The sequence below is a fragment of the Gobio gobio genome, assembly GCF_949357685.1.
Source record: "Gobio gobio genome assembly, chromosome: 18".
NCBI lineage: Eukaryota > Metazoa > Chordata > Actinopteri > Cypriniformes > Gobionidae > Gobio > Gobio gobio.
The window spans coordinates 23,692,390-23,715,037 of record NC_137111.1 but is presented as its reverse complement, the minus strand read 5'-3'; the positions used below and the strand labels follow the sequence as shown (position 1 = coordinate 23,715,037).

At 39.2% G+C, this 22,648-nt stretch overlaps 2 protein-coding genes across 2 annotated transcripts; both read right to left on the bottom strand.

The window, feature by feature from the left end:
• Positions 1–8,761: 8,761 nt before the first annotated feature.
• LOC307141799 (zona pellucida sperm-binding protein 3-like) lies at positions 8,762–10,467 on the bottom strand (the record flags this gene model as incomplete). The annotated part of the gene is made up of 8 exons (XM_079842253.1): positions 8,762–8,829; positions 8,899–8,987; positions 9,060–9,142; positions 9,210–9,327; positions 9,400–9,577; positions 9,647–9,750; positions 9,837–9,958; positions 10,045–10,467. The coding sequence occupies 8 exons, from the start codon at positions 10,465–10,467 to the stop codon at positions 8,762–8,764; spliced, it is 1,185 nt and encodes a 394-aa protein (XP_079698379.1).
• Positions 10,468–18,780: 8,313 nt separating this feature from the next.
• LOC307141798 (zona pellucida sperm-binding protein 3-like) lies at positions 18,781–20,475 on the bottom strand (the record flags this gene model as incomplete). Its single annotated transcript, XM_079842252.1, has 8 exons — positions 18,781–18,848; positions 18,918–19,006; positions 19,079–19,161; positions 19,229–19,346; positions 19,419–19,596; positions 19,666–19,769; positions 19,856–19,977; positions 20,065–20,475. 8 exons carry the CDS (start codon positions 20,473–20,475, stop codon positions 18,781–18,783), a joined length of 1,173 nt encoding a protein of 390 aa, XP_079698378.1.
• Positions 20,476–22,648: the final 2,173 nt, after the last annotated feature.

Below are 22,648 nucleotides of genomic sequence, written 5' to 3'. Positions count from 1 at the left end.
CATCATCTTGCACCAACTTAAATTAGAAAGCTTTTTAAACTAAATGACCACCCATACTAGAATGTCTCATATTTTAATGTATTTATTGTGGTACATTTTGAATTTTGTAGAATTTGTAATAGATAATATGTAAAAAGGAAATATCTTTTTCACTATAGATTTATATTACGACAGTGGCATGTTGTATCTATAGTTTCTACGTGTGTAGGTTGCTATTTTTCATAACAAATGCTATAGATCAATAAAAAAGTCAACATTGGCCTAAGCATGGTAAGCATGGTATTGGCCTAAGCACGGTCTTACCTGTAATTATATCCATATTGTAACAAATGCTACAGTTAAACCATTACAAGACCAATAGGACATTTTCATAAGGGCAAGTACAAATCAGGAAATCAGGAGCTTTAAAATCTGGACAGAGTTTTTGAACAAACAATTGGTTTTCCCCAAGTGTAAAATGTGTTCTGTTCTAATGATAATTAGGAAAATCCTTCATATATGAAGAGATGACAGCCAAAAATCATTAAGAGCATAGTGAACTGTTAAGGTAGGACGAGCCTGTATGAGTGAGTGAGTGGAGGCGGGGCTCATTTGCATATTAGTGTTGTAGTCAAGACCACCTGATCCGAGACCAATGTGTGTTGAGACCAAGACAAGACCAAGACTTTGAGGGGTTGAGACCAAGACAAGACCAAGACCATGGCAGGGCGAGACAGAGTCAAGACTAATGCTGCCTTCACGTGCTCTCGGAATTATCGTAAATACGAGTTTCCTAGGTAAACATTGCACATGAATGCCCTCACATTTTGAATCTTGAATGCAATGCGCTCGTAATCACGACTTCAGAAGTCGGAATCATCAAATTTCCGATAGCACGTGAAGGCAGCATAAGACCAGACCAGCAATCCTTAAATTCATTAACAACAAAATTCATCTTTGCACTGCACTTCAGATGCATCTGAATTGGTAAATTACAAATGCATAAATAGTGTTTTTTATTATCAAATGACTGAATGTTTGTATAAAAGCAATATCATGTTTACAGTCACGCTCAAATTGTGAAAACAGCTCTTTTGCTCATCAGTGTTGGGTAAGTTACTCTAAAAAAGTAATGAATTACTAGTTACTAATTTCATCTTCAATAGTGTAATCAGATTCCTGTACATATTACTCTCTCCAAAAAGTATGTAATTACTTATTACTAATTATTCTCTAAATCCTATATCACCCTCGGCTAGTTAAGTGATTCAACTTTAGACATGAAACAGCTCTTTTAATTCATTCAAATAAATATTATAAAACTACATAAATTATTCTTATTTACTGACCAAAGTATTACAAATGTGAGAAGGATACATAAAAACATTTTAAAATTAGACTTTAAATTTTGATGTTAATTCCACTAATTGTGTTAATTTGAGCATGACAAACATGATATTGTTTTTATACAAACATTCAGTAATTTGATCATAAAAAACACTATTTATGCATTTGTAATTAGTTACACCCAACACTGCTTGTGATATTGTTTAATTATATCACGTTATAATATAAAAATCCAGATCTCATACTTTTTTGCAACAATATCTTGAATTTTGTGAGCATTTTTATTAATTTTGGTGACATTTTTGACACAATCCCTTATGAATTTCTGAAACGGCAAAATAAATAAATCAAATGAGAAATAAGTTATTGATTGCATCTGAAGCAGTACGTTTTACATCCAGTCACATTAATGATTTGAATAAATAAATCAGACAATATTTAGTAATATCCCAGCAATTGTGGTATTGAAACAAAATCCAGAGTCCTCTAAGTCTGAGACCAAGACAAGACAAATGTGGTCGAGACAGAGACAAGACCTTCAAAAAATGGTCTTAAAGGGATAGTTCACCCAAAAACGAAAATTTGATGTTTTTCTGCTTTTAAGGCATCCAAGATATGGGTGTCTTTTTAAAAATTAAGATTTTTAACTCCAACCGTTGCTGTGTGTCACTCATATAATGCTTGTCAATGGGGTCTAATTCTATTAGAGTAAAAAAAACATGGACAGACAACTTCAAATTAAACCCTGCGGCTCGTGACGACACATTGATGTCTTAAGACACGAAACGATCGGTTTTTGCGAGAAACCGAACGGTATTTATGCAATTATTTCACCTCATATCAGACGAATGTCTTCAGCTCTCCAGACTGCCATCACTTCCTGTTGGTGAGGTCAAATAGCAGCCGGGTCATAGATATATACATAGATTCCTCATTAGTGCCTGCGTGGATCGCTCGAATGAGGAATCTACGTATACATATCTATGACCCGGACAGAATTTTGACCTCACTCACACGAGCCGCAGGGTTTAATTTGAAGTTGTCTGTCCATGTTTTTTACACTCTAATAGAATTAGACCCTATTGACAAGCATTATATGAGTGACACACAGCAACAGTTGGAGTTAAAAATCTTAATTTGTGTGTTCTACTGAAGAAACGAAGACACCTACATCTTGGATGCCTTAGGGGTAAGCAGAGAAACATCAAATTTTCGTTTTTGGGTGAACTATCCCTTTAAGACAAGTCTCAAAACCAAGACCAGTCTCGAGTAGTACAACAATATCACGTATACTAAATGAAGCAAGAGTGTATTTACATTTAAACTATTTTAAGGCATGAATACATTCTTTTCACATTTAAATGTCATTTTGGTGATCAAAGATGAGTTAAGGAAAAAAATATTGACAACAAGGGGACTTTAAAAGATTTTTAAGGACAAAGAATGGTTTCCCATGATGCTTTTGCCCTTCAGACATCCACATACTTGAGACTTGATTTTGATTTCATCTCTCTCTCTCTCTCTCTCTCTCTCTCTCTCTCTCTCTCTCGACTATTACTTCACTCTGCACTTTTCACCAGCACGCTGAATAAATCAGAACTCCATAAAGTCTCCACACTATTTTCCCCTCTGATCTGCAATGGAGGCTTTTAATTACAACCCAAGACAAAGAGGGGATATCAGACAGAATAGAATGAGTCTCTCGGATGATAGACCGATAACGGTTATAATTATGTGTTCTTCATATGATGCCCTTGTCACATTTTCTGATTACTCAGGAGAAGCATGCAGTGAAATAGTGGATCTGCAGCCACTGGAGTTGAGAACCACTGTGTGCATCTTCTGAGGAGTGGGAGTGTGTTACTAGCTGTGATTTGTAGGTTTTGAAATTACATTGAGAGGGAGACAGTAATGAGATGTGAAGCTTACTGGGTTGCCCATCATGGTATAGGACTTTCCTGAGCCTGTCTGGCCGTAAGCAAAGACGCATGCATTGTAACCCTCAAAAGCTGCTTGCAGGACATCAGTGCCGAGATCTTTGAATATCTGAAATGACAGATATTTTTAATACTTATCCTTGGAATCTCTATCTGCTGTACAAATGTTTCACACAAAAAAACTGTGAGCATACGTACAATTGCAGATCATATAGGTAAATCATATTATCAAAATTAGGCATTTATATTTTGATGACACTGAAAAACAAACCATTTTACAGTAAACGACTCATAAGAACAGCTAGTTCTCTGAGTGCTGGAACACTTCAAATGTTATTAGTACAGGTCACATGACAACTGCAGTGGAGTTTGTACCTTTTCCTGGGTCACAAAGTTTGGACTTGTGTTGTTCATTGAATCATAAGAGAAATCATATGAGAAAGACTTCACTCTCTCTCCAAACGCTTCTCCAGTCTCCTACAAAACATAAAATACTCCAACAAACTGACCTGCACAACTAGTGTCGATAAAGGGTGATATGGACCTTGGAATTCATTTGACCCTAATTAGGGCATATTTTTCTAACATTTATATTGTGTTGTTCATTTTTGCCAAATAGTTTAACTGATCAATAGTCACTACAATAACTAAACCATAATATGGCTAGAGTAGAATATTATAAATATTTGACATTTTAGACAGGTTTAATAAGTAAAGATTGATTTTTGTTTAAGCACTGGTTAATTTCGGATTTTGCTAGCAACTAATGCACATAAACAAGAATATGTTAAATACCGAATTACACACCTTTGTGTTAAGGACAGAGGTTTTATGTCCATTCACTTGTATAATGACTTTAGCTGAAAGGTCCTTCTCCCTGAGAGATAAAGATAAACAAATGGATATACAGACAGGAAGACATGAAAATACAGCAATATGATAACTGCCACGGACATGTATAAAGTAAAATAATTATAAAGTGAGATGCTCTCTAATGGAAAACAGTTTATTGATTGAGATTAATTAAATGATAAGTTAGACACATGAATACGTGCAGTCTTGTCAGGCTCGTTTAATCTATCGACTGTCTACTGATTAGTGCCAATTCCATATGTAATATTAAATGATAATATATATTATAATGTTATCTAATAAATAAAGTAGGCCTATGTTGTTGCTTATGTTGATTTTGAGCAGTCAGACAGACTGGACTAACCTTTGGCTCAACGGACGGACTCGCACAGCCACGCGCACAGACGCCATGGGTCATCGGTAACAGGACACTTCACCTGCTTCACGTGTATTATATATCATAACTGTAATGTTGCGCTTCCATAAACACCTGTATCCGTGAGCGCAGGCAGGTGACGTTAAAGCCCCTACTGTACAGTTCGAGAGTTCCGAAAAGGATTTTTACCATAGACTGTAAAAGTTTTTTTTTTTACCTACGAATTTCTCTTCTCTTCAACAGGTATCTATCAAGCCTGTAGTGCTCCAGTCAGAAATTGAAGCTTTCGGGCCTCGATCGCCCCCCGGTGGCCGGTCCCAGTATAGCTCCTAAACCCCGCCTCTCCATGTATTTCAATGGGCGCGAGACACACTAAACTATTTAATTACACTTCAAATAATTGTTTCCTAAAGATGGTTTCTGTCATTTTAGGCAGTTTTTATTACAATAATTTCATTTCAAGTGTTCGTTTTTTAAATAAGTTTAGTTTTAGTGAGTTATTTGATACTATAAAAACGGGGGTGTGACGTCATGATTGACAGCTGAGATTGACGGCTTCTCTGATTGAAGTTGTCACTGAGGCACTAACTGACTTTTTTCTGGATTTTTGTGAGGAGATTGGAGCTTTAGCTTTCATTTCTACACTTCCATAACTGTTTATTTCACACCAACATAATTAATTATTCTGCATCTGCGAGAGTGTGGGCGGGCTTTTGATAATCGCGCCTCTACTTCCTGTTCTCTACTGCGCAACTCCGGTCCCGAGATCGCTACTGCGCAGACTCGGTCCCAAGATGTCAGCGCCGTGAGCGGGCCTATGAAATCTTCATCTTTGGTCAGCGGAAGTCAATGGAGTCGCGTCGTCCATATTTTTTTACAGTCTATGGTATCTATCTACCAAATATAAGACAATAAACTCGGAGCGAAATAGGTTGGTTGCTGGCAAACTAGCAAGTCCCTAGTGTAGGTTTTATCTCATGAATATTTTCATATATGAACAAATATTAACATAGTTTGGTAACCAATGCAAATACTTTCTTTATGAATATGAATTGTGTTATGGCGCTCAAAGTCTAATGCTTGGCTCATACATTCTGTCACGCAACCTATCAATGGCGCAGGATTGGCTCATGAATTAGTGATGAAATTTCGGCTCTTTTTTATGAGTCGACTCGTTTGACTCAGCTCACTGAAAAGAGCCGGCTCTTTTGGCGAACAAACGGCTCTTTAAAAAATATTTTTTTTTAACTATGACTTTGACTATGATAGTTGTGAAAACAACAATTCTAATTAAATTATTAAAGGAAATCATACTCACAATGTCTAACAATTTCTTTAAAAATGCATTGATTTGTTATGAAAAAGAATAGGGGTGAGCGGGGCACAAAGTAGCCTATGCAGGTTAGTTGTAACACACATGGTTTAACACTTTGCACACATGCCAGGATGACCAAACTTAGTGTATTTACTAGTTGCCATATCAACACTATATAGAGAAAAACTTTAGAAAATATATACCAAAAAATTGCGTCAAAATTACAAAAAATCTTTGGAAAATGTCACTGAACATTTATTTAACCAAAGCAAAAGTAAATTTCTTACTTGTGTTAATTTTTCGTCTCTGTTTTTTTGTCTTTATTTAAAGTAAGGCAAATCTAATATTATTTTAATCTTATATCTGTTATTAGATGAGCTAGTTCTTTAATGCTGATCTGACAGCAGAAGACACGAGGTGGGGCATGTTGTCAAAATGAGCCCCTATTAGAAATATGATACTATTTTCTATACTTTTATGAATTCTATTGAGAAACCATGAGAAAAATGTGAATAAAGACTGAGAGTCAATTTTCAAAAATGCTTCTTTTTTTTTAAACTATGCTGTATAGCTGTGTTTCGAGCTGTGTTTGTTGTCAAACTCAAAAATGTGTTTATTTTTAATAATTAAAAAATGCCATTATTTTAGCCTATTTGAAAAAGTTAATAATTGTATTTTATTGAAAAAATATTTTAGTTTGTCTTAGATATTTTTAGATATATTTATAACATTTTAAGCTTTCATGGTCATGTTACAATGTACCCCATATGGGGCATAGTTTCGAGGGGGTGATGCGGTTTCAAAGCAAATTTGTGATGTTAGGCACTGATGTTGGACGAGAAGGCCTGGCTTGAAGTCTGCTCTAATTCACAAGGGGGTAATCCAGCACCCGGAAAGCATAACGTTACCTTCTATAGGGGCAGCCATTGCTAACCAAGCCATCACCTGCTATTAGCATTCCATTGACTCCCATTCATTTTGGCGTCACTTTGACAGCGAAAAACTTTACATCGGAGGCGTTTAAAGACTCCATTTGTCCATTGTTTATTTCTAAAGAAACACGACAATGTATAAAAGGCTCCATTACCTTGTATCTTACTATTGCCCAGTAGCAGCCGTTTTTGTAAAAATAGGCGTCATAACCATGCGACAACCGGCGCACATTAGAGAAATTACCGTGTAGACAGGAGAAGCTCGCAGGCAATCTTTTACTGTCTAAGGCAATTTATTAAAATAAATACTATGCAAAATGACAAGAATACTTATCAAAAGTTGCTCCTGCTCTCCGTTTCTGCTAAATTCGGTGATTCAGATTTCACTTTGCACAACTACTAGAAGACTTCCTTAAGGTGTTCTATCGGGTTGAGGTCAGGGCTCTTGCAGGCCAGTTAAATTCCTCCACACCAAACTTGCTCATCCCAGTCTTTGTGGACCTTGCTTTGGGCACTTGTGCAGCAATGATCAATCATGAAAACCCATGATCACCCTGACTTTGAAAAAAAAAAAAAAAAGAAGTATTTTTCTGATTTGTTATTGCGGCATTGAGCAGTACCTGAGGTCTGATTGGTTAGTGTTAGACAGCATCATAATGTTGATACATCATTATCTAGCAGTTATTTTTTTTGTATAAACATTTTTGCAACATTTAAACAGTGACTATATTTTTACTATAGTCATTATGGTTTCATAGACACGTTTGTATTAGTCAACATTAATTTTCATAAGTCTTAAAATAATCTCATCTCTTTTGTTCCCACTTTTATAATACCACTAACAGGTGACGTGGAACATTTAGTAGTGAGGAAATGTCACAAATGGATTTATTGCACAGGGAGCAACCAATCACAGTACCCATGCTTGAAAGTCACTGAGCTCCTGAGAGTGACCCATTCTTTCACAAATGTTTGTAGAAGCAGTCTACATGCCCATGTGCATGAATTGATACATCTGTGGCCATGGACTTGATTGGAACACCTGAAGTCAATGATTTGGAGGGGTGTCCCAGTACATGTTTGTGGGTGCATTCCTTTCGACAGGGTCCCTGCGCACTGTTCACTGCTCCCTACTCCCTGAGCACGGTATATCAGCTGAAGTGGACTTCGATGACAATAAGCGCTCATTTGGAACTCCCTGCAACGTCATCAAAGAAAGGCAACAACGGGTGCAGATTACGATATAACAAATTAATATTGTAATTTACTTTCGAAAACCATATACAGTTACAAAACACACAGTATAGGCTAAAACATATAATCAAAACATTGTCCATTAGTTTTATTAGTTTACTTATAACCTGTATTGACTATGAACAGATTTGAAGCTGCACCTGTCATTCAATATGAAAATACTTTGATTTGTTTAACTATACGCTATTCTTAATGGTCTTTAGCGGTCTCATCTCGTGCGCTTTCTTTCCCAAGTGCAGCTGCAGTAAACATTCCTGAGGTAAATAAAGTCAAATAAAAAACAACATGACAGCCCTCAGGTGCTTCTCAACACTTAATTTGTTTACATATTCATCAATATAATATACAAATGTAACAGTTATTACCATAACCAGTCAAATACTCTAGTTTGTATAATAACTATGAATATTCAAATGCATATGTAAACTCCTTAATCGCAGAGCTGTTTAAAAACTCTTCCAACCAACAGCTCTGCACCATCAAGCTCAGACAGGTGATGCACGCGACGCGCAAAGACATTTGGGTGATTTTCACTCTACTTCCTGTGAAGTGATGTATCGATGTTCCCTTCTGCCCTATGCAGTACCCTTCAGACTGAACATGTTCGCTCCCTTTGGATTGGAATCTCACTTAAGATGGCAGAATACCCTCTGAAGTCCACTTACGGTCGAATGGAATGCACCCTCAGTATAGTGTGCAAGTAAACAATACACAAACCAACCTTTTATGACAATTTTTATTAAGTTAACAGAAGACATAGCGTTTCCAGTTATCTTTGGCCATAGCCATATTCCTTAACATTGATGGGGCCGACAGATGCCCTTTCCCATCGTACATCTGAGGAACAAATTATTAGTGAGAACTAAAGCCATGCATGACAATAAGTTACCATAAGTTAGTCCATACCCGTAAGCAGCTGATCACTTCCACTTCTGATGCTACAAGTTGTGTCACAGCAGCCACACACCTGGTCAGAACCATCTGCAGACACCCAACTGACAAGACAAACACTCAATTCAGTTGAAAATAACCAATTAACCTGTACACCTATCTTGCAGGCAACATACCCATTAGCAGAGAATGAACAAGCTTTCTGTTCAGAACTTGGAGAAGTTGCTGCAGCCACCTCCAAAATGCATGTAATGTAGACCTGCAAAGACAGTTGTTTGTACACCATGGTTGCATATCAAAGAGCTGCACAACTACAACATGCATACCAGTCCACTGTCTTCTTGCTGGAACCTGAACGCCTCTAGCTGAAACTGTAGCTTATCACCTTGAGTCCGAGGCATAAAGTGAGACATGGAGCCTGTGAGCTTGGAATCAACCAGGCACCTGTGAACAGAACCCAGTTAGAAATCCTGCAACTTTTCTGGAAGCTGGTATACATGAGGTAGCACCTCTTACCCATCGTTCTCAATAAAGGAGTATCTGGGGACAGAAGCAACATCAGGGACTGCAGTAGCCACGCAGTTGTCCACAAACACACGGACGGGAACATGGCTGTACAAACGCACTGATGCTTCAAGATTTATCATGTCACCCAGGAAGTACTGGTTAGAAGGTCTCTCAAATCTCCAGTCATCTGCAAAGAGAGAGTGTTAACAGGTTCACAAGCACAGGCATGCTACAAATCTGTTTGGGATACACCAACCAGTCATGAGCTTGAGGGAGAAGACAAAGATTTCCTCTGCAACCTTAGTTGAGGCATATGGGATCCAAGTGGGCATTAAGGCATCGCTGCTCACATTATGCATTCTGTAGGAGTTAAACAAGCAGTCATCTCAGGTCAATAAATGGTGGGATTAGCAGATCCAGTGTGCCTGAATTAATTTAATCCTCACCTTGGATAATGACACTCGATACCAACCACCACACCACTGCTCCTGACAATAGGAACACCATATGAAACCTCTTGTGGGGTGTAGATGAGGTTGAACGTATAGACAAGCGCATCCTCAGTCACCTAAGAAGAAGAAAAAGTTAATAGAACAACATTACTCACAGGGACAATTCAAAAATACCCATGATAACATCAAAACAGAACCCTACCATTGATGTGCTGCTACATCCATGCAGATCAGACTCAAAGATGAGCACATGAGCAGAATAATCCTCTCCAGTTGCAGTACAGCCTCCCAGTCTAAAACCAGAGGACAAGAGTGGGTGCCCAGTCCCAAAGAAGTCCTGCATCACTTCCACATATACTGAATTCTCTCCACATTGAGCAGCTACACTGTTGGCAGGGACAGGATGTGGCAACTCAAAAGGGACGTCTGGCTGCTGTGGTTCCTCTGGTAGACTTGGAAAGCGCCACGTCAGTTTTGCCACTGGACCCTGCAACAACTCTTTTGATTGAACACCCAGAAAATCTTGAGAAGGCTTTCCAAAGTCAGGCCTGACTGGAGTCTGGACAGGAAACTGAGTAGGAAACCTTTGTGGGGCAAATAAAGGGTTACTGGGAACTAAAGACATCCTGGAATCAGCCTGTTGAGAAGCTTGAGCCAATGCCCTAGGCCTAAACTTGCTCGGACTCTGATGTGCTGCTCTTGCTCTCCATTGTGCTTCAGAAAATCCAACAGCAAGAATAAACACCAACCCAAATCCAACCTGCCAAAACCCCATTATTGCCAAGCTTGTTTCAATGATACATTAGGGTGCTACAATCCAAATTTATACAGATGTAAATCAGCATGGCTCCACCTTTCTCATGACGAGCATAATTTTTCTCTGTACCTGCCAATTTACTTAATCAATATGTCACAGGTGAAAGTCATTAGCTGTGTCCCAAAGTGAAGGCTGCACCCTCTGAAGGCCACATTTGAAGTGCGATTGAGTCACAGCGGCGCGATGAAGGCTGCCGCAAGTCGAAAGTGACTTCAAATGCGCCCTCCGTTTCTCAGGCAAAGGAAGGGTAGGGTACAGCAGATGGAACCCTCGCAACACTTAGCAGCCTACTGTATCCCAGAATTCATAGCACACTGGTGACTACAGGATTTGACTGGTCCGCATTCCCGTAGCACTCGATCAGATTTCTTGCGGCGCGGGATTAAATTTCCCAGTGAAAGACGGTAGCGGTCGGCAAGTCTGGATACTATTGAACACAACAGCGCAACCGCTTGAACTTGAAGTAAACAAAACGTTTAGTGCATTCGCTCAGTCCCCAGTTCCCTGCCCTGAGCAACCTGGCAAAACTTTAATTTCCCAATTTTAACTTATATGTTAACATTTAACATAAATGTTATTTATTTTTCAACCATTCTCTCAAGAAGAGGAATCAGTCCATTCTCTCCCTCTTTGCTCTTTCTTTCTTTTATCTTTTATCTTTATTTTTTCTGCACTTTCTTTAAATACAAATTAGATCTGCGCGGGGTTGTTTTTTCGTCCCACTCCCGCAATAGGATCTATTCCGCACCGCACCCTCCCGCTCGCGCTTCAAATTCACTCCGTGCTCACCCACTATAAATTATTTTATTCCCGACCCGACCGATCCAGCTAAATTTAGATTTCGTTTCCAGGATCTCTCTTTTAAAATTACCCTACAGAAAGAGAGAGACTGGGGATAACAAAAGTAATAGGCTATGTTGGCCATGCAATCCTTTATTTTATTTTTTTTTTATCATAAGCCTACTGTCAACACCGTAGGTAAAAAATGTCACAGACAAAAATAGGCTAAATCAAATGCGACATCTGTCACTTAAAACTATAAGTCAAAATGCAAATAAACGAAAACTGCTGACTTTACTAGCTGTACTGCAAAATAAAGTATTTTACATGAGTGAATGAATGAATGAATGAATGAATGAATGAATGAATGAATGAATGAATGAATGAATGAATGAATGAATGAATGAATGAATGTCGCTCACTGACGACGGTCTATTAGGCTACCGAAAGTCTCCTCCAAAGGCTGAATGTAAAGTCGTGGCCGGGATGCACAGAACAATTTCTCTATATTATTATTATTTATTTATTTTTCTGCAAGTTATTTGTAAATTAAACAAAGTAATCGCTGTCTAAATTACCCAATTACATTAATCCAAAACTAACTTAATTATTATTTTTATTTTTTATGATTAGAATAGACATTAATAGAATAAATTGTCATGCATGTACTTTTAATTCTCATAAAGTACATTTATAATTGGGTACTTTTTTTTACTTAAGTAGGGTTGTCATTGTGATACTTCTACTTTTACTAAAGTAAATATGTCTCTGGTTATTTGTAGCCTTACTTCCACCACTGGTGATAAAGAATGCGTTAGGCGTAGCTCAACAGCGGCTGGTTGGACGGCCAGCCAAGCGTCAGTATGTGATCACGTTCATTTGACTGGTTTAATTATGAGAAACCCCCCTAAAACTAGACTGGATAAACCCAGCCTGATCTGCCGGTGATTTGATTTTGCCCTGCAACTCTGTACATTAATTTCTACTGCTTCTGTTACACTTTTGCGGGAACCAATCAACGACTGGCTTATACACCTGGTGCGCTATTGGCGGGTTTAACACGATGATGGATAGAGAAGATGGGTCATTGCCTGTTTATCACACCTCTTGTGGTCTGATTGGTTGAAGGACTATCCAATTGCATAGAGTCATTTCATTTATGCCGTGATAACCTCTTGTGCAGAAGAAAATACATAGTAGCCTCCCCAGAACAATGTTCAATCTTAAATTGAGCTTGGTCTGGCGATAGCCAAACAACCCTAAAATGTCTATCATACAAAAAAATTGATTCCTGAGATTATATTCAAAACAATACAATAATGTATTTCCTTGCAAATATAGTGATAGAGAATGCGTTACTCGTAGCTCAACAGCGGCTGGCTGAACTGCGGCCTGAGTCACATTGGAGTGACATCAACTTCCCTCTTCGATTGATTGGCTAGAGGATGAGCTGTCAATCTAGAACTAGTGGACCAATGGTGATGCTAATTTAGACCCGCCCTGATTTACATGAAACTCAAACGGCAACATTTGGAAACGCAAGCGCAGAATGTGGAAACAAGAGCAAAGGAGAAAAGAGCACAGGCATACAAAACATTTAAATAAGAGCAGAAAACTTAATTTTGTGAGTGATTCAGATCATTTTAAATTCATGATAAATTTTTTAGCAATATAATTTTAACATTGTTTAAATATGTGATTTACGCTTATTATTCTTTAGTTCTGTGACTGCGTTGTTTGTGATTCTGGTTAACTTTGCATTGATTTTTCAGTTTTGTGCGTTATATTTTCACGTGTTTTTAAAATTTTAATACACGCTTATTTTTTTTATGCGTGACCGCAATACATTAGGCGGTAATCTGATCCCATACTCCATTCCATAAAAGGACAGCTGTCAAGCTCATGAAAGGACAAATACTATAACCACTAGAAAAGCACCATAAAATAGTCCACATTCTGCACATTCTGGGAAGGCTTTTCACAATATTTAGGAGTGTTTGTTGACATTTTTTACCATTCTTCTATAAGCAAATTTGTGATGTTAGGCGAGAAGGCCTGGCTTGCAGTCTCCGCTCTAATTCATCCCTAAGGTGTTCTATCGGGTTGAGGTCAGGACTCTGTGCAGGCCAGTCAAGTTCCTCCACACCAAACTCACTCATCCATGTCTTTATGGACCTTGCTTTGTGCACTGGTGCAGTCATCTTGGATCAGGAAGGGGCAATCCCAAAACTCTTCCCACAAAGTTGGGAGCATGAAATCGTCTTGGTATGCTGAAGCATTAAGGAGTTCCTTTCACTTGAACTAAGGGGCCAAGCCCAACCCCTGAAAAACACCACACCATAATCCCCCGGCACCAAACTTTACACTTGGCACAATGCAGTCAGGCAAGTACAGTTCTCCTGACAACCACCAAACCCAGACTCATCCATTGCCAGACAGAGAAGCATGATTCATCACTCCAGAGAGCATGCCTCCACTGCTCTAGAGCAGGGGTTCCCAACCACGTTCCTGGAGGACCCCCGACAGTGCACATTTTGGATGTGTCCTTTGTCTGACACACCCACATCAGGTCTTGGAGTAGCTACTAATGAGCTGATGACCTGAATCAGGTGTGTTTGATTGAGGAGACATGCAAAATGTGCACTGTTGGGGGTCCTCCAGGAACGTGGTTGGGAACCACTGCTCTAGAGCAGGGGTTTTCAAACCTGTCCTGGAGGACCCCCAGCCCTGCACATTGTATGTCTCCCATATCTGACACATCCACTTCAGGTCTTTCAGTCTCTAATAATGAGCTCATGAGTTGAATCAGGTGTGTTAGATGAGGGAGACATACAAAATGTGCAGGTTATGACAGCTTTTTTAAATAAAAATATAAACATTTTGCAACATTTAAACAACGACTGCATTTTTACTATAGTCATATGTTTTCATAGACATGTTTCCATGTTTGCAGGGCCGTGCACAGACCTTTTGAGGGGCATGTGTTGAAACTGAAAAAGGGCACCCCTTTTTTTATTATATATATATATATATATATATATATATATATATATATATATATATATATATATATATATATATATATATATATATATATATATATATATATGAATATTTGAATATACACACACACTTTTTTCTCTTTTGCACACATAAAGTTCAATACAAATATATTTTTAGCTATTCTGTTTAGTGTTATAGGCTAATTTGTATTATTTGGTTAACATGTTTATGCATGATATTGAGAAGAGGGGAAGGTAGAGCAAGTATGAGCCAAGTATTTTTGACAAACTATTTTGAAATATAATTTAAATAATTATGTCCAACACAATTCCAGATTATAAGAAACTATAGCCACATCGTTACTATAGCATATCCAACATGTATCTGATCTGCCTACCTAACAAAAACTTGATACTGTGGAGGACCAGGGATGTTTGGTCTCTTGAAGGTCTCTTATTCACTACACTTTCCCTAAAATAACCCAGCACTGAAAAAAAAAAATAGAGTGAAAAGTACAGTTGCCGTTAAAAGCAAATTAAAAAAGATTTCTGAAGGACCACGTGACACTGAAGAGTAGCTTTGGTCACAGAAAAAAAAGACATTTTAAAATATAGGCTACTCAAATAGAAAACAGTTATTTTAAATTGTAAAAATATTTCAAAATATTAGGCTACTGTTTTTGCTGTATTTTGGATCAAATAAATGAAGCCTTTGGAGAGCAGAAGAGACTCTTTTAAAAACATTTAAAAATCTTACCGTCCAAATATATATATTGCATTCTACATGATAAAATATAAATATTTCACATTGATCTGATTCTGTAATTTTTTTTTGTTACTACTACAACAAACCATGTTTTACTACATTTATACAAGACAAGCAGAGAGAGTATAGAACACTGTAGATAAAAAAATAGCTAGATAACGAATAATGTGTGCATATTAACAGCCTTGAATAATAACCATAATTTTATATTATTACCTTAACACGATTAAATGTTAATAAATCAAGTGTATCATCAGCAATCATGAATCAAAGATATGTTACCTAGGTGACGACGAGGATCACACTAGTCGCTTTGTGTAAGTTCCAGTATGAAACAGCGCGGGGCGAACAAAAAACAAATTATATGTTGTTCAGATGTTGTATTACTTATCAATATATTGTTAACATTTTACAAAAGTCAAACTCAAATGCTATGCAGTTAAGGGGGTTTTGACCAGCGAATGTGTGCAAATGTGCAATTTGTCCGTCATTAAAACGGCGCCGGCGTAACGTTACATTTTTATCAGCAGGTTTCAAACTTTTGTTGTAGCTATAATGGGCAGTTGGGCACTCTGTCTTTCCGTAAAATAAAATACATTTGGCCAAAATCTAATTTTATAAAAGATGAAATGCAACTATGTATGCACAGGCTATTTAAGTGTAGGCAAGTCTACATTTGTATTGACTAATTTAGCTAGTCTCTACTTTTCAGTCTCAGGTGGTAAGTTAGGCGGTAGTTGGTGGTCCCACCACGTCTTAGTCAGACTCAAATTCAAATAAATAAAATATGAGCCTATAGACATAGTGTTTGTTTAATACTTATTCAAACAACAAGATCTTTATTTACCCTTGCAAAACTTCGTCCAGCTGCGGTCTACTCTGCTGTGCGGCTGCAGCGGAACGTCAGTTCGTTCAGTCGAGAATGATAGAGGGGGCGGAGTTATGGTTAACTGACAGTTTGAGGATCGTCGAATAATATTTACTCAAGCTCTTTTTAAGAACTTTCATTGGCTAAATATTTGTAAAACAGACAGACGTGAAGGGTGACCAATAGCATTGATTTATAAAAAAAAAAAAAAAAACGCCACCAAAAAAAAAAGGGCACTTCGGCGTGGGCACAAAAAAGGGCATGTGCACTGCACAGGTTGAGCCCTACCTGTGCACGTGCCTGCATGTTTGTATTTGTCAACATTAATTTTCATAACAGTCTTAAATATTTCTCTTTTGTTCCCACTTTTATAATACCACTAACAGTTGATGTGGAATATTTAGTAGTGAGGAAATATCACAAGTGAGTTATTGCACAGGGAGCAACCAATCACAGTACCCATGCTTGAAATTCACTGAGCTCCTGAGAGTGACCCATTCTTTTACAAATGTTTGTAAAGCAGTCTACATGCCTATGTGCATGATTTGATACATCTGTGGTCAATGATTTGGAGGGGTGTCCCAGTACAGTACATGTTTAAGTAAAGTGTACAAGTAAACACCATACACAAAAGCAACCTTTTATGACAATTTTTATTAAATTACCAGAAGACATAGTATTTCCAGTTATCTTTGGCCATAGCCATATTCCTTAACATTGATGGGGCCGACAGATGCCCTTTCCCATTGTACATCTGAGGAACAATTTATTAGTGAGAACAAGTTAGTCCATACCCGTAAACAGCTGATCATTTCCACTTCTGATGCTACAAGTTGTGTCACAGCAGCCACACACCTGGTCAGAACCATCTGCAGACACCCAACTGACAAGACAAACACTCAATTAGGTTGAAAATAACCAATTAACCTGTACACCTATCTAGCAGGCAACATACCCATTAGCAGAGAATGAACAAGCTTTCTGTTCAGAACTTGGAGAGGTTGCTGCAGCCACCTCATGTGGGGCATGTTGTCAAAATGAGCCCCTATTAGAAATATGATACTATTTTCTATACTTTTATGAATTCTATTGAGAAACCATGAGAAAAATGTGAATAAAGACTGAGTCAATGTTCAAAAATACTTCTTTTTTTTAAAACTATGCTGTATAGCTGTGTTTCGAGCTGTGTTTGTTGTCAAACTCAAATTAGTTTATTTTTAATAATTAAAAAATGCCATTATTTTAGCCTATTTGAAAAAGTTAATAATTGTATTTTATTGAAAAAATATTTTAGTTTGTCTTAGATATTTTTAGATATATTTGTAACATTTTAAGCTGTCATGGTCATGTTACAATGTACCCCATATGGGGCATAGTTTCGAGGGGGTGATGCGGTTTCAAAGCAAATTTGTGATGTTAGGCACTGATGTTGGACGAGAAGGCCTGGCTTGAAATCTGCTCTAATTCACAAGGGGGTAATCCAGCACCCGGAAAGCGTACCTTCTATAGGGGCAGCCATTGCTAACCAAGTCATCACCTGCTATTAGCATTCCATTGACTCCCATTCATTTTGGCGTCACTTTGACAGCGAAAAACTTTACATCGGAGGCGTTTAAAGACTCCATTTGTCCATTGTTTATTTCTAAAGAAACACGACAATGTATAAAAGGCTCCGTTACCTTGTATCTTACTATTGCCCAGTAGCAGCCGTTTTTGTAAAAATAGGCTAAAAATAGGCATCATAACCATGCGACAACCGGCGCACAGTAGATAATTACCGTATAGACAGGAGGAGAAGCTCGCAGGCAATCTTTTACTGTCTAAGGCAATTTATTAAAATAAATACTATGCAAAATGACAAGAATACTTATCAAAAGTTGCTCCTGCTCTCCGTTTCTGCTAAATTCGGTGATTCAGATTTCACTTTGCACAACTACTAGAAGACTTCCTTAAGGTGTTCTATCGGGTTGAGGTCAGGGCTCTTGCAGGCCAGTTAAATTCCTCCACACCAAACTTGCTCATCCCAGTCTTTGTGGACCTTGCTTTGGGCACTTGTGCAGCAATGATCAATCATGAAAACCCATGATCACCCTGACTTTGAAAAAAAAAAAAAAAAAAAAAAAAAAAAAGTATTTTTCTGATTTATTGCAGCATTGAGCAGTACCTGAGGTCTGATTGGTTTGTGTTAGACAGCATCATAATGTTGATACATCATAATCTAGCAGTTATTTTTGTATAAACAATTTTTGCAACATTTAAACAGTGACTATATTTTTACTATAGTCATTATGGTTTCATAGACACGTTTGTATTTGTCAACATTAATTTTCATAAGTCTTAAATGATCTCATCTCTTTTGTTCCAACTTTTATAATACCACTAACAGGTGACGTGGAACATTTAGTAGTGAGGAAATGTCACAAATGGATTTATTGCACAGGGAGCAACCAATCACAGTACCCATGCTTGAAAGTCACTGAGCTCCTGAGAGTGACCCATTCTTTCACAAATGTTTGTAGAAGCAGTCTATGCCCATGTGCATGAATTGATACATCTGTGGCCATGGACTTGATTGGAACACCTGAAGTCAATGATTTGGAGGGGTGTCCCAGGACATGTTTAAGTATAGTGTGCAAATAAACAATACACAAACCAACCTTTTATGACAATTTTTATTAAGTTAACAGAAGACATAGCGTTTCCAGTTATCTTTGGCCATAGCCATATTCCTTAACATTGATGGGGCCGACAGATGCCCTTTCCCATCGTACATCTGAGGAACAAATTATTAGTGAGAACTAAAGCCATGCATGACAATAAGTTACCATAAGTTAGTCCATACCCGTAAGCAGCTGATCACTTCCACTTCTGATGCTACAAGTTGTGTCACAGCAGCCACACACCTGGTCAGAACCATCTGCAGACACCCAACTGACAAGACAAACACTCAATTCAGTTGAAAATAACCAATTAACCTGTACACCTATCTTGCAGGCAACATACCCATTAGCAGAGAATGAACATGCTTTCTGTTCAGAACTTGGAGAAGTTGCTGCAGCCACCTCCAAAATGCATGTAATGTAGACCTGCAAAGACAGTTGTTTGTACACCATGGTTGCATATCAAAGAGCTGCACAACTACAACATGCATACCAGTCCACTGTCTTCTTGCTGGAACCTAAATGCCTCTAGCTGAAACTGTAGCTTATCACCTTGAGTCCGAGGCATAAAGTGAGACATGGAGCCTGTGAGTTTGGAATCAACCAGGCACCTGTGAACAGAACCCAGTTAGAAATCCTGCAACTTTTCTGGAAGCTGGTATACATGAGGTAGCACCTCTTACCCATCGTTCTCAATAAAGGAGTATCTGGGGACAGAAGCGACATCAGGGACTGCAGTAGCCACGCAGTTGTCCACAAACACACGGACGGGAACATGGCTGTACAAATGCACTGATGCTTCAAGATTTATCATGTCACCCAGGAAGTACTGGTTAGAAGGTCTCTCAAATCTCCAGTCATCTGCAAAGAGAGCGTGTTAACAGGTTCACAAGCACAGGCATGCTACAAATCTGTTTGGGATACACCAACCAGTCATGAGCTTGAGGGAGAAGACAAAGATTTCCTCTGCAACCTTAGTTGAGGCATATGGGATCCAAGTGGGCATTAAGGCATCGCTGCTCACATTATGCATTCTGTAGGAGTTGAACAAGCAGTCATCTCAGGTCAATAAATGGTGGGATTAGCAGATCCAGTGTGCCTGAATTAATTTAATCCTCACCTTGGATAATGACACTCGATACCAACCACCACACCACTGCTCCTGACAATAGGAACACCATATGAAACCTCTTGTGGGGTGTAGATGAGGTTGAACGTATAGACAAGCGCATCCTCAGTCACCTAAGAAAAAAAAAAAAAAATTTAATAGAACATTACTCACAGGGACAATTCAAAAATACCCATGATAACATCAAAACAGAACCCTACCATTGATGTGCTGCTACATCCATGCAGTTCAGACTCAAAGATGAGCACATGAGCAGAAGAATCCTCTCCAGTTGCAGTACAGCCTCCCAGTCTAAAACCAGAGGACAAGAGTGGGTGCCCAGTCCCAAAGAAGTCCTGCATCACTTCCACATATACTGAATTCTCTCCACATTGAGCAGCTACACTGTTGGCAGGGACAGGATGTGGCAACTCAAAAGGGACGTCTGGCTGCTGTGGTTCCTCTGGTAGACTTGGAAAGCGCCACGTCAGTTTTGCCACTGGACCCTGCAACAGCTCTTTTGATTGAACACCCAGAAAATCTTGAGAAGGCTTTCCAAAGTCAGTCCTGACTGGAGTCTGGACAGGAAACTTTTGTGGGGCAAATACAGGATTACTGGGAACCAAAGACATCCTGGAATCAGCCTGTTGAGAAGCTTGAGCTAATGCCCTAGGCCTAAACTTGCTTGGACTCTGATGTGCTGCTCTTGCTCTCCATTGTGCTTCAGAAAATCCAAGAGCAATCATAACCATCAACCCGACTCCAACCTGCCAAAACCCCATTATTGCCAAGCTTGTTTCAATGATACATTAGGGTGCTAAAATCCAAATTTATACAGATGTAAATCAGCATGGCTCCACCTTTCTCATGACGAGCATAATTTTTCTCTGCACCTGCCAATTTACTTAATCAATATGTCACAGGTGAAAGTCATTAGGTGTGTTCGACATCGGCTGCGGCTGGATGCAACAGATCGGCGAGAGTAGCCGCGTGCAGGCGGGGAGGAGCTGCAAACGGAGACGTGAAGTCGGACACTTTCTGCTTCCCGCAGTGACGCTCGCGCTGTATGTTTGCATACTTTATCAGCTGAAGTGAAATAAATCCAATATTTGGCAATACACAGATGTTTCAGAGACATTATTGTCATGTAATACTTCATGTACTGCTAAATACAGGGTGTGTTTGTACAAGAATAAAGTTCAACATAGCCTACACTATCAATGAAGTGGGGTCTATGTTTTTAATCAGTTATGTTTTGATAAACATGACAATATAACATCGCGACTACATGAAAGGAGGTTTTACTGTTATAAAAAACAGATTTGTGCACATTAGTGGTGATGAAGGTTTTAGAATAAACACGAAACACACGTGATCGCTGTCATGCGGTGAATCTGGCCAATCGTGGCACGGCTGTGTCGTCATCAGAGCCCCTGCAGCCTCGAGCAGCCGCTCTGGAGAAATTGCACCGGCTGTAATCGCCGGCTGCTCTCGAATCGCTCTCGCGGCACTTTGTTGACATACGTCACTGTCACATGGCGTCGGCGCTGCCTCAAGTCGGACAAAATTTCTAACCGGCATGCACTGCTTCAAGTCAGCCGCCGATCGGTCTGCGCATCGCTGGGTGAAGTCGAACAAGCCTGTTGATTCTTTAGTGCTGCCTTCACGTGCTATCAGAATTATCGTAAAAACTAGTTTCCAATGCTGCGTTCCACTCCACTTTTAAACACGCACTTGCGAACTTCCCTAAGCACTTCCCCTGGGGGGAATCCCTGCTGCCGTTTCAAAGTGCTTTCCACTTTGTAAAGTGGACAAGGGAAGTTAATGGAGAGACCTATGAACAGTCTACTTCATATGTACACTTCAGGCAGCTTCATAAACCACAATGCAACACAAATGTGATGTCACCGCATATTGTTTGATGAATTGAGAAATCAACTTTCCTGTGAGCCATTGGTATATAAAAGTTCATCGTGATATAAGAATATCCTGTAAGTTTCAGAGCTGAAAAAGTCCTTGCTAGTCAAAGAAAACCTTTTATTGACACCAGGCCCAGAAAACGAGAGATCTCGGAATATGTCGACCACTGACGTCATAGGATGCAGAAGCACCGCCTCAAGTCGAAACACATGTTTTTATGTGTTAGTATTGCATTACAGATCATTTGATATCTATTGATTACATACCTTAGCACGCTGTCACAGGCTGGAGAAGGTGTTATTGGTTCATTCGTGATCAGACTCGGACTTGTGATGCCAGTGCTCGCAAAGCCCAACGTCCCGGGGGTATGTGTCTTTCAGACGGGCTACCAAAACGTATCACCGGCCTGCCGATGGGCTATCTTAAATATTGAAATAACATTCCTTTCTTGCGTGCATGTGTGTGTGTGTGTGTGTGTGTACGGTTCGCGGTTATATTCACTAATCAGGCCGGCCAAGTAATACAAAAATAACCAAGCCAACACGTGTATGTGGGGCCCACATGGGTTAAACATGGGCTACAGGGGTACAGAGTGGGCATGGGCTCAAAATGGGCATCTTATCTGGGGCCCTCTTGGGTCAACTAGGTAGGTCCCACATGGGCAAACCCAGCTGGGCTCCCAGCCAACACATCTATGTGGGTCCCTGAGGGGTAGCACATGGGCTGATATCTGGGGCCCACCTGGCCTACCCAACTGGGACCCAGCTAATTTTGTCCACCGTTGCCATGGAGGTCCCACATGGTTTAGCCCAGATGGATTGATGATGGGTCTCTTGATGGGCTCATACCGGGCCCATTTAGGGTAACCCAGGTAGTACCCATTTG